Source organism: Silurus aristotelis (genome assembly GCF_946808225.1).
Source record: "Silurus aristotelis genome assembly, chromosome: 8".
Classification (NCBI taxonomy): Eukaryota; Metazoa; Chordata; class Actinopteri; order Siluriformes; family Siluridae; genus Silurus; species Silurus aristotelis.
This window is the reverse complement of record NC_139581.1, coordinates 6,814,156-6,825,876: the sequence shown is the minus strand read 5'-3', so window position 1 is coordinate 6,825,876 and position 11,721 is coordinate 6,814,156. Positions and strand designations below refer to the sequence as shown.

The window sequence follows — 11,721 nt, the reverse complement described above, 5'->3', positions numbered from 1 at the left end:
CTCTCGTAGCCTTGTGCTTTGCTGCTTATGTCACTCCCAACACAAAAGATTTGCTTAAATTTTCTGCCAGCAAGCATTCAATAAATGGGAGGGATGGTTCTGACATCTTAATAGAGGAATCCTGACTGTGCAAGCAGTATGATAAAGAGGCTATACAGTGTTACATTCTAAACAAAAATTATAATTTTTTAAATTATAAAATCAAGTTTTTGTTGCAAACAATAAGCAATTCCCAACATACATTACACATAAATTTACATAACAGTAGAACCTCTAGTTCTAATCATGCAGAACTAGAGTGCATTCCAGTGAATATAAATATACATTCTTAGGTCTTAAGGACTTACAAAATGTCAGCCTCAACACACTGCACAAGTGTATAAAAATGTGTATGTATATATATATATATATATATATATATATATATATATATATATATATATATATATATATATATATATATATATATATATATAAAATCATTTTTGTTTGAGAGGTTATTACATACTTCATCCACCAGATGTCACTGTAAATAAAAAGCCTCAACCTGACAGGTTTTAATTGCCATTGTTGTGCAATGCGAATGTTATTTTTCCATAAATAAATACAAAATAATGTTACCTTAAATAACGAAATTATAAGCAAAATTAATGACGTGTAAGAAATTACCAGATTTTCTTAGATTTTTAATCATTAAAATCTATAACACGTCTTCTCTTGAAATATTGTAATAAATTAAACAAAACCCAATAAAAAAATATGAAATGTTTTTTTTTCCTCTGGGATCACTGCATTAATTGACAAATAGCAAGTTTGTAAATGCTCAGCCCACTTGACAAAACCCTGAAAAGCTTTTCCTCGTACTTTCCCTGATGTATACACACTAGTGGTGAGCCATTAGGCCCAGGAAGGTCTTCCCTGAATCAGAATTACTAACGTGTTTTAATACATTTTGCCATGAATATGTAATCAGTTATGCACAATGGGCAACCCTGCCCTTGCACACTGATGCCCATGGAAGGCAGTGGCTAGCTCATCTGGTTCAAACCCACAGAAGGGCTACTGTAACACAAACTGCTGTGATTGAAATGTCAGTATATCACAGCTTGCTCAATATGGGGCTGCATAGTCATCCACCACTGAAAGCACCTGCAATTGATATGAGCATCAGAACTAGACGCTTGAGAAATAAAAGTAGATAGTAGAATTATATATATATATATATATATATATATATATATATATATATATATATATATATATATATATATATATATATATATATACAGTGAGGAAAATAAGTATTTGAACACGCTGCTATTTTGCAAGTTCTCCCACTTAGAAATCATGGAGGGTCTGAAATTGTCATCGTAGGTGCATGTCCACTGTGAGAGACATAATCTAAAAAAAAAAATACAGAAATCACAATATATGATTTTTAAACTATTTATTTGTATGATACAGCTGCAAATAAGTATTTGAACACCTGTCTATCAGCTAGAATTCTGACCCTCAAAGACCTGTTAGTCTGCCTTTAAAATGTCCACCTCCACTACATTTATTATCCTAAATTAGATGCACCTGTTTGAGGTCGTTAGCTGCATAAAGACACCTGTCCACCCCATACAATCAGTAAGAATCCAACTACTAACATGGCCAAGACCAAAGAGCTGTCCAAAGACACTAGAGACAAAATTGTACACCTCCACAAGGCTGGAAAGGGCTACGGGGAAATTGCCAAGCAGCTTGGTGAAAAAAGGTCCACTGTTGGAGCAATCATTAGAAAATGGAAGAAGCTAAACATGACTGTCAATCTCCCTCGGACTGGGGCTCCATGCAACATCTCACCTCGTGGGGTCTCAATGATCCTAAGGAAGGTGAGAAATCAGCCCAGAACTACACGGGAGGAGCTGGTCAATAACCTGAAAAGAGCTGGGACCACCGTTTCCAAGGTTACTGTTGGTTATACACTAAGACGTCATGGTTTGAAATCATGCATGGCACGGAAGGTTTCCCTGCTTAAACCAGCACATGTCCAGGCACGTCTTAAGTTTGCCAATGACCATTTGGATGATCCAGAGGAGTCATGGGAGAAAGTCATGTGGTCAGATGAGACCAAAATAGAACTTTTGGGTCATAATTCCACTAAACGTGTTTGGAGGAAGAAGAATGATGAGTACCATCCCAAGAACACCATCCCTACTGTGAAGCATGGGGGTGGTAGCATCATGCTTTGGGGGTGTTTTTCTGCACATGGGACAGGGCGACTGCACTGTATTAAGGAGAGGATGACCAGGGCCATGTATTGCGAGATTTTGGGGAACAACCTCCTTCCCTCAGTTAGAGCATTGAAGATGGGTCGAGGCTGGGTCTTCCAACATGACAATGACCCGAAGCACACAGCCAGGATAACCAAGGAGTGGCTCTGTAAGAAGCATATCAAGGTTCTGGCATGGCCTAGCCAGTCTCCAGACCTAAACCCAATAGAGAATCTTTGGAGGGAGCTCAAACTCCGTGTTTCTAAGCGACAGGCCAGAAACCTGACTGATCTAGAGAAGATCTGTGTGGAGGAGTGGGCCAAAATCCCTCCTGCAGTGTGTGCAAACCTGGTGAAAAACTACAGGAAACGTTTGACCTCTGTAATTGCAAACAAAGGCTCCTGTACCAAATATTAACATTGACTTTCTCAGGTGTTCAAATACTTATTTGCAGCTGTATCATACAAATAAATAGTTTAAAAATCATACGTTGTGATTTCTGGATTTTTTTTTTAGATTATGTCTCTCACAGTGGACATGCACCTAGGATGACAATTTCAGACCCCTCCATGATTTCTAAGTGGGAGAACTTGCAAAATAGCAGCGTGTTCAAATACTTATTTTCCTCACTGTGTATATATATATATATATATATATATATATATATATATATATTTTTTTTTTTTTTTTCCATCATGTGTCACTTACCTGGACGAGATGGCACTAGGATGTGAAGAAGGCTATCCAATGGAGGTCAATGTGATGCTCTGTTTGGGTCCTGGTATACATTTGAAAGTTGCTTTGACACATACAAAATACCTAAACATTGTTACTACTCTCATTAATGGCAATATAATTTTATAGTGTCAATGCCCTCTTTCAGCAGGATATGTCCAGCCACAATGCAAAGTCTGTTCAGGAATGATTTGAGAAACATGCCATAGCTTGGTTTCTAATCCCCCACATTTCAATCTTTATATATAAATGCATATGCAGATAGATAGATAGATAGATAGATAGATAGATAGATAGATAGATAGATAGATAGATAGATAGATAGATAGATAGAGCTATATCCCTAATTGAAAAAAGATATGGTTGATTTTAAACCAGATTTTATACTAAAATATGTATATTTTTAATTAAACAATAACCCCTTAGCAATATGTGTAAAATGTTTTAGTTCTACCACCAAATCCAATTTTTTCTGCAGTATAATTGATCAGATTAATGCAGATTGTATTAGACAAAGCCTAATTTGCATAGTCATTCATTTCCAATGCAAACTATATTTTAGACGTCTATTTGATCTATTTTTATCGATAGCATCTTCTGATGCTAGTAAGTAGTTGACTAGTTGATACTTTTTAAGAATTAAAAAAGACCAAGACTGAGAAACAAAAAAATTAGAAAAAAATAAATTGAAACATTTTAGGGTAAATGTAGAATTTAATAGGAAGCAGACACCCACATTAAATAAGGAAAAAAAAAGACCAGATATTTTACATTTGTGAGCGGTTGTGTGTATATTGTATAAAAATAAACCAAATACTTTGTCTTCACGACAACTTATTGTGGGTGAAAATATAGAAAATAATTGCGACTACTGAAACTGCTCAAAAAAGTATAAAGAATAGTAATGAAAATGGCTGTTTACACATCTTCTAAACCGACATGAGAGGTTACGTGTTAAACATGTACAAACAGCTGAATGAACAAAAGACAGCGGGGAAACATTTTTCTAAAAAAAGAAAATGTTTATTTTGGACACATTCTTGAATGTCAAACAAAGCTGCATTCTTGTAATTAGAGTGGTATTCAAAGTACAGTTAAAGGACCTTATGACAGCAAATACAAAAAAGAAGAAAAAAAGTTAACTAATGATTATGCACTACAGATCTACAGAAATTGTATAATTGTGCTATGCACCTTCAGGGAAACAGTTCTCCTCTCCACCTTCAAACTGTTTCAGGCAAGAGCTACCACTAACCAAAATTGAAACAAAAAAAACAGACTGAAGACACATAGTGTTAACTTTACAAAAGGAGAATAACACTGTACATCTTAAAAACGTCCCATATACACGCCTAACGACTGGTTCTGTTGTATTACGTTTGAAGATGTGAATCGTGTACAATTGGGTTTATGGCATGAACGAAAACCCGGGCTCCATCGGAATCTATTCATCGTCCTCCTCATCATCGTCGTCCTCGTCCTCCTCCTCGTCTTCCTCATCCTCCTCGTCTTCATCACCAGGATCTGATTTGGACAGGCCTGCAATTCCCTTTGTGCGGTATGCCGCAATATCCTAGAAATGATTAACGTATTAATTCATATCCTCGGTCGAGGGGATAAAAAAGTCGCACCGGTCAAATGCTAGAGAAGAAACCTCACCTTGTCATACTTCTCCTTCAACTTGGCAGCTTTCTTCTCATAAGGCTGCTTCACCTCTGCTGATGAGCTGTTCCACATCTCTCCAAGCTTCTTGGCAATGTCTCCAATAGTCAGGCCTGGATTCTCACCCTTGATCTTGGGGCGATAGTCGCCACAGAAAATGAAGAACGCTGACCTGGATGGCAAGGAAACATGCACGTTTCAAATAAATAGATAAATTATTGTTTTGAAGTACAAAAGTGGTGCGTTGGATAAACCGCACATACGGAGGTCTCTTAGGGGCATTGGGGTCCTTGAAGCGCTTCTTCTTCTCCCCCTTGGGAGGGATGTAGTTCTTCATTTCTCTCTCATAACGGACCTTATCCTGCTTGGCCATATCCTCAAACTTGCTCTTCTCCTTGGGTGACATTGTCTGTAATAATATATATTTTTTAAAACAATTAAAAAGGCATCTCTGCTTACACACAAAGTTCATGTCAAAAGATTTCTGTAATTGATTGAGTACCTTCCATCGCTCTGAGCACTTCTTGGAAAATTCCGAGAAGTTGACAGAAGCATCCGGGTGCTTTTTCTTGTGCTCCTCACGGCAGGTTTGCACAAAATATGCATAAGAGGACATTTTTCCTCTGGGCTTCCTCGGATCCTTCACCATCTTGACTTATCTTCAAAGCAAAAAATTTTTAAATGGATATTACTAGGGGAAAAATGCTCAAATAAAATCAGGTGTAACATTTAAATCATTAATCTTTCCAAAGAATTTTAATCAAATCGGACCAGTGAGATCAATAATAGATATTTGCTGGCCGTTTGTCCAGGATCATGATTAAAGCCAGGTATTCTCAATTATATCCCCCCCCCCCTCATTTATAACAGACATTTCATATACAACAAAAGGAACATAACTAAAACACAAAGAAACTGAGTTATGAGCAATACTCTTTATTACAATAATAACATCTCTAACAACCGGGGTTGCTTTTCGATTCCAGTCGTGTGCGAGGCGGTCTCGAAGCTGAAACATAAGAACGACCTCTAATATGTGTACGCTTAAATTTCGACTGAATATTAATCGTCTTTATTCCAGCCTTTTAGCCATGCTCAGGATAATCTGTCGTATCTAAGCACGTGAAGACGAGCCAGAGTAGGCGGTAGGAAAAAACAGTACGATATCTTCCTCAAATTTTTTTTTTATGCCTTCAAAATGTCTAATCTTGATTGCAAATATCAACAGTTTTAGTCGATCAGGTTCACCGATGATTGATGATGAGCACGGTGCATAATCGAAGCAGGCAGTGTTCATATCGGTGGTGAGCATCTTGTTGTCTCGGTAGTGTAATAAGCGCAGTTTTCAATGAAAAGTGTTTTGATGTCTGCAGTCTCTAGATGGCTGCCTGCCATATACTGGCTCCATTGGGGGAAGGGGGTGGTGTGACAGAGAGAGAGAGAGAGAGAGAGAGAGAGGTGGGGGTGTTTCAGCATCCTAGCTTGGATCAATATGATCTAGCTAGAAGTGGGAAAGACAAAGCTGGTGGACTTGAGATGATGTGCTGCTGGATCAGTGAGGCTTCAGACGCATCCCAAATGCGTATGAGTCATACAGCTGTTTGCCTTTATTTTCGCAGAGAAAACGCATCCACGCATCTGGCCTGCCCCTGGATTTGTTTTCATATAATATACATAAATTATAATTTTCTGTAAATATTTTTTTTCCGGGGGGCGGGGGGAGTGGCGGCGCTCCCATCCCCCGCCATTCTTATTAAAACGCAATGACGCGCTGAATATTATCAGCCATGTTACCTTATTGACTCACCACCGTTTCCATTTTAATCAAGCATGAATAATTTTCCTCAGGGAAAAGAAAAAAAATTACGCAATTCTATTTTTTTCACGCTTTACAGGGCGCCCTTGAAGCGCGGTAATATTAAAAAGCCCGTCATCCACACCCCCCCCCCCCTCTTCGTCTCACACAATGGCTCGATCTCAAATCTCAATGCTTTGTCCTATATAGGGTGCTTCAAAGTGTTCTTCCCTGGCGTGCGTAGTGCGGAAAAAGAAGTGAACACGAAGCCATTTGGGATACAGCCCGGAGTAGCTTGTAAGCTAAGGGAAATGGCCGGCGGTGGCTAGTAGGGCTATGCTAATGCGCTAAACGGGAAAAAGGGGGGGGGGGGGGGGGGGGTTAAAAAAAAAAAAAAAAAAAAAAAAAAAAAAACATAGAAAACTTACCGGGGCGAAAAAAAAGTGTGAATACAGCCAAGATTTGACGGCTTGCACCAAAATTCGTGCGCGTTTAACAAAAGCCGGGAGTCGTGTTGCGTTTACTAGCCGGTTGAAAGAGCGGATGGCTGGCTAACGGCAAACTGAACCTGACAAAAGATGGGCCGGCTGTTTGAATACCAAACATCCTCGGAACAAAGGAAATCTTCCAGGGGGAAAAAAAGGCCATGGTTAATAAAGGATATAAGAACGAACAGGTGTTAAATATGTATAGGTGTGTGTGTGTGTATATATAATATTTTTTTTAGCAGACTCACGTGTACGTGTAAAATCGAGATCCCGTATCCGCCGATATTCTCTCTGTGTCTATCAGTAGACTGGAGTACAATACAACAGCGTCCCTCGCGCGCGCGCACGCTCTCTCTGCCCCCCCTCCTCCTCCCAAGCGCGCGTGTCTGCGTCCTTCTGCCCGAGACAGCGCGGAACACGGCCGACAGACCCTATTGGCTACCGCCAAGTCCTCACCGCTTCCGATTGGCTGTCCGCGCCCAATAGGCCGTAGCAGGGTCAAACGCTGATTGGCTCGTTCCCTCAAAAAACGTCATAAACGTTCGAATGGCGGGTTCACTTGAAAATGGCTCCAAAACGGTACTGGGCTTTACATTATAGTAGGCTGCTACTGCTACTACTATCATATACTATCTATATATGTATATATACACATGTATGTTTATATAAATCAGAATCATCTTTATTGACAAGTGTCATGGGTTGCAAATGGTCCAATAAACATTTTTCATGGTGTGCTTTTGCTTTAAAGTATATAGAAAAATTAGTAATATAAAATAATAAATTAATAAATAAATAAATAGAAATATATTAACTATGCCTTCCCGTGGGCTCACCACCTGCAGGAGGGACCATAAGGGACGGTGCTGTGAGGATTGGGCAGCAGTCGAAGGCGGGGGTCTGCTTAGACTGCTGCCCCCGCGACCCGAATTACGGATAAGCGGGAGAAAATGACATGACATGACATATTAACTATGCAATTTGTGCAGGGCATGTAAAATGTGAGGCAGTGCTAATGATAATATCTCCCAGATAAGTCCAAGGTTGCAGTAAAGTAGTCTTTGTTGATTACATTAGTGACAGTGTAAGGATTACATTTATATAATGAGCAGACACATATACAGGCACAGGCACACACACACACACACACACACACACACACAACTTATATAAATATTATTGATATGAAGAAGATATGTAAAAATATGTAACATGGTTAATTCATTGTGAAATTGAAAAAGCTCTCAGTGGTGTGGGTTATTTAAGGCCAAAATGGCTCCTAGACAGTAAAATGGCTTATTGTTGTTCACCTACAGACCAAACAAATAGTGCATTTAAAATTCACAAACTTTGCTACACACATCCCAATGACACTAATTATGCATTAACACTGATCATCATCAGTAAACGTGTTTATGTTATGATATTAAATATCATTAAGCAAGCATTGCTGCTAGTAAGCTCACAGTAGGTTAGATTCTTCACTAATCATAATTATGAAAATTAATAAGTTAAGTGCTTTACAAATTTGAATGAACCCCACCCATATTCACTAATCCCTGCCCCAAGGATTTGCTGTTGCTCATAATTGCCCATAATGTTGCTCAATAATTACTTGTACTTTTATAACAGCGTCTGCAGATTTTCCACTGCAAAAGCCTTATATCTATTTACTTGTTGTACATCTATCTATCTATCTATCTATCTATCTATCTATCTATCTATCTATCTATCTATCTATCTATCTATCTATCTATCTATCTATCTATCTATCTATCTATCTATCTATCTAACCAATTTACAAAACATGTAAACCCAAGTCTAATAATTTCTTTTTTGAAATTCATTAAAAAAAAAATTTTAAAGCAAGGTGCCACAAAAGACAACATAAATTAGAACAAACAGATTGCATACATTAAGTAGCATATACAAAACACAGAACTACACAAAACTAACTAGGACATGTGAAGCAAATTTAGTGCAAAAACAATAAAATGTGTGTGTGTGTGTGTGTGTGTGTGTGTGTGTGTGTGTGTGTGTGTGTGTGTGTGTGTGTGTGTGTCAGTCCAGTCCCTTTGTAACCTGTAAATAATGTTACCTCGACCTGAAACCTGGTTCAGATTCTGTTTCCTTTATGTTTGGCCAGTAGAAAGTTCAGGAATAAAAAAAAAGTGTTTATGCTGCAAATAAAATGGCTATATATATATATATATATATATATATATATATATATATATATATATATATATATATATATATATATATATATATAAACTAATATTTCACAGACAATTGCAACACACTTTAATTGCTAATATATATATATATATATATATATATATATATATATATATATATATATATATATATATATATATATATATATATATAAAATATTAGCAATTAAAGTGTGTTGCAATTGTCTGTGAAATATTAGTTTAAAATTTGAGAACCCTCTACTATCATGAAAGCAGCCAATGTAAATCCTGGATACACCAATGACAAGGCAGCACCTCAAAGCATTTTTCCTTTCAGTTTTTAGTCCATATATAATCAAAGTACCATAATTTCCTAACTATAAAGCGCACCCATATATAAGCCGCACCCACTGAATTTAACAAATATTTTTTTTTCAACATAAATAAGCCGCATAAGTCTATAAGTCTACACTAATGTACTTTACACAGGCTTTAACGAAAGACACGTTGCACACGGTGTAACGGGTGAAACATGTTGCGCTTCCTTTAGGAGCGGTATTTTGGGAACAGCATGCGCCTGCATTTTTCCGCTATTACTGCATGTGTGGAGGCCGAGGAATATGTCCTTATTATTTTCTGATGCTAATTTCTAAGTTTCTTTGGCTAACCCGTAACGCTGTTGCCAAAAAAAAATAAAAAAGCACGAGTTTTGGAAACCTGTCTGTGCTTATATGATTTCTGTTGCAACTGGAGTTAGCGGGCTCTCCCTTCACCCAGACTCAATGCGCTACAACGGCTTGTATCTAAACAGTAGCCTACCAAGAAAGTCATTGTTCACTGTCTTCCTCCTTCCTTTCACAACTATTTCTCTCGGGAGTTTATCTTTTGGCATCGACGTGCGTTTAAAAATCACTTGATGGAAGTTTTTTCTCCCGAAGCCGTGCAGCTCAGAACACAGGTGAGGTGCGTTTTTTCGTTTCCGTTCAGAAATGTAATTGGTCTAATGTTATGGGGTTCAGTTTTTTGGCTTGAAGTTTGTGAAACCGGGAAAAACCCAGGAAAAATGCATAAATTAGCCGCTTCGTTGTTTAAGCCGCGGGGTTCAAAATGTGTGAAAAAAGTAGCGACTTATAGTCCGAAAAATACAGTATGTGTACACCAAACCCTTCAGACTCATATGCATTTGTTGAACATCAAATTCCAGATTTAGTCCATCTTTGCTGTGCTCCACTTTTCTGATAAGGGTTTCCACTAGAATTTAAAACAGCTGTGGGAATTCGTTTAATGCTATAAGTTGGGGTGCCAGTTCTTCCAAAAGGTGTACAGTAGGATTGAGGTCAGGTCAGGTCTCTGTGGGGGACACTTGAGTTCTTCCACTCCTGTCCTGGCAAACCATGTCTTCATTAACGCCATTTCGTGCACAGGAGCATTTGAATGTTGGGACATGTTTAGGCCTTTTAGTTCCAGTATAACTTCCAGAAGGTATATTTTAATTGTACACGATACAAATACATCTTATACTACTGGGTGCCTTAGGCATAGTGTTAGTTTATGAGGGAAAAATGATGTAATAATTTTTATGTTATTGTTTTACGTGGAATTTACTGACGTAAAGACAGAGGCTGTCGTTTCATTTTGAGAACACTTTTCAGTGTTAACAGATTAATGCATATGTAATTCTGAGTTAGAACCAACGGGTGGCGCCAAACACAAATAAAAAGTAGAACACTAGATTATACAGCAGTTAAAAAATGTAAGCATGTTTATAGGATATTTTCATCATATATTTTGCAGTTAAAACGTTTGCTTTTAAATCAAATACTGTCAAATCTTAGGGGCAATTCTTGAGGTTTGACGAGCTTATTTTATCTATGTAAAATGTAATGGGATTAATTATTCCTGTTGAATTGGATTTGTATGTATCATGTTGAACTAAACATATTAATAAATATAAAAGAAAATATTTTCCTAATGCTGATTTTGATATAACTTTGTACAGTCTTGCAGTCTTGCCACCTATCAGAGTGCATTGAAGGAAGCTAAAGGACAGTACCTCTCTGCTCTCATCAACAGCAATAGCCACCGCCCTGGAATTTTATTCAGCACTATCAATTCTGTCATAAATCCAGTGTCTGTCGCCTTGAATGACGTTTCTGCAAACACATGCAATGCTTTCAAGCAACATTTTTTGGACAAGGTTTTGTCTGTTAGGCAAACTATTACACAAATCCCTGCTGTTGCCATCTCTACTCATGTACGCATTGTGTGCTAGAGAACTTTGATGCAGTTACTTTGGTGGACCTCAAAAAAGCTGTTCATGAGTTGAAACCAACCACCTGCCCTCTAGACGCTGTTCCTGCCAGGATTTTGAAGGAGGCTGTTGACATCATAGGTCCCATCCTTGTCTCCTTCATAAACAGCTGTTTTAGCATGGGTACTGTTCCCGCTGCTCTCAAACATGCTGTTGTTAGACCGCGATTTAAGAAACCCAATCTTGATCCCTCCACACTATCCAACTTCCGCCCTATATCTAACCTGTTATTTCTGTCGAAGTTGATGGAGAAGCTTGTTTTCACCCAGCTTCA

At 37.9% G+C, this 11,721-nt stretch overlaps 1 protein-coding gene across 2 annotated transcripts; it reads right to left on the bottom strand.

The window, feature by feature from the left end:
- Positions 1-3,994: 3,994 nt before the first annotated feature.
- On the bottom strand, positions 3,995-7,345 carry hmgb1b (high mobility group box 1b). 2 transcript variants are annotated; one of them, XM_083548526.1, is made up of 6 exons: positions 7,187-7,345; positions 6,879-7,074; positions 5,158-5,314; positions 4,919-5,064; positions 4,653-4,827; positions 3,995-4,566 (listed from the first exon to the last, which is right to left on the bottom strand). In XM_083548526.1, exons 3-6 carry the CDS (start codon positions 5,302-5,304, stop codon positions 4,438-4,440), a joined length of 597 nt encoding a protein of 198 aa, XP_083404652.1. In that variant the 5' UTR covers positions 5,305-5,314; positions 6,879-7,074; positions 7,187-7,345; the 3' UTR covers positions 3,995-4,437. The 2 variants fall into 2 exon arrangements, with proteins under 2 accessions (XP_083404652.1, XP_083404651.1); XM_083548525.1 differs by lacking the exon at positions 6,879-7,074.
- Positions 7,346-11,721: the final 4,376 nt, after the last annotated feature.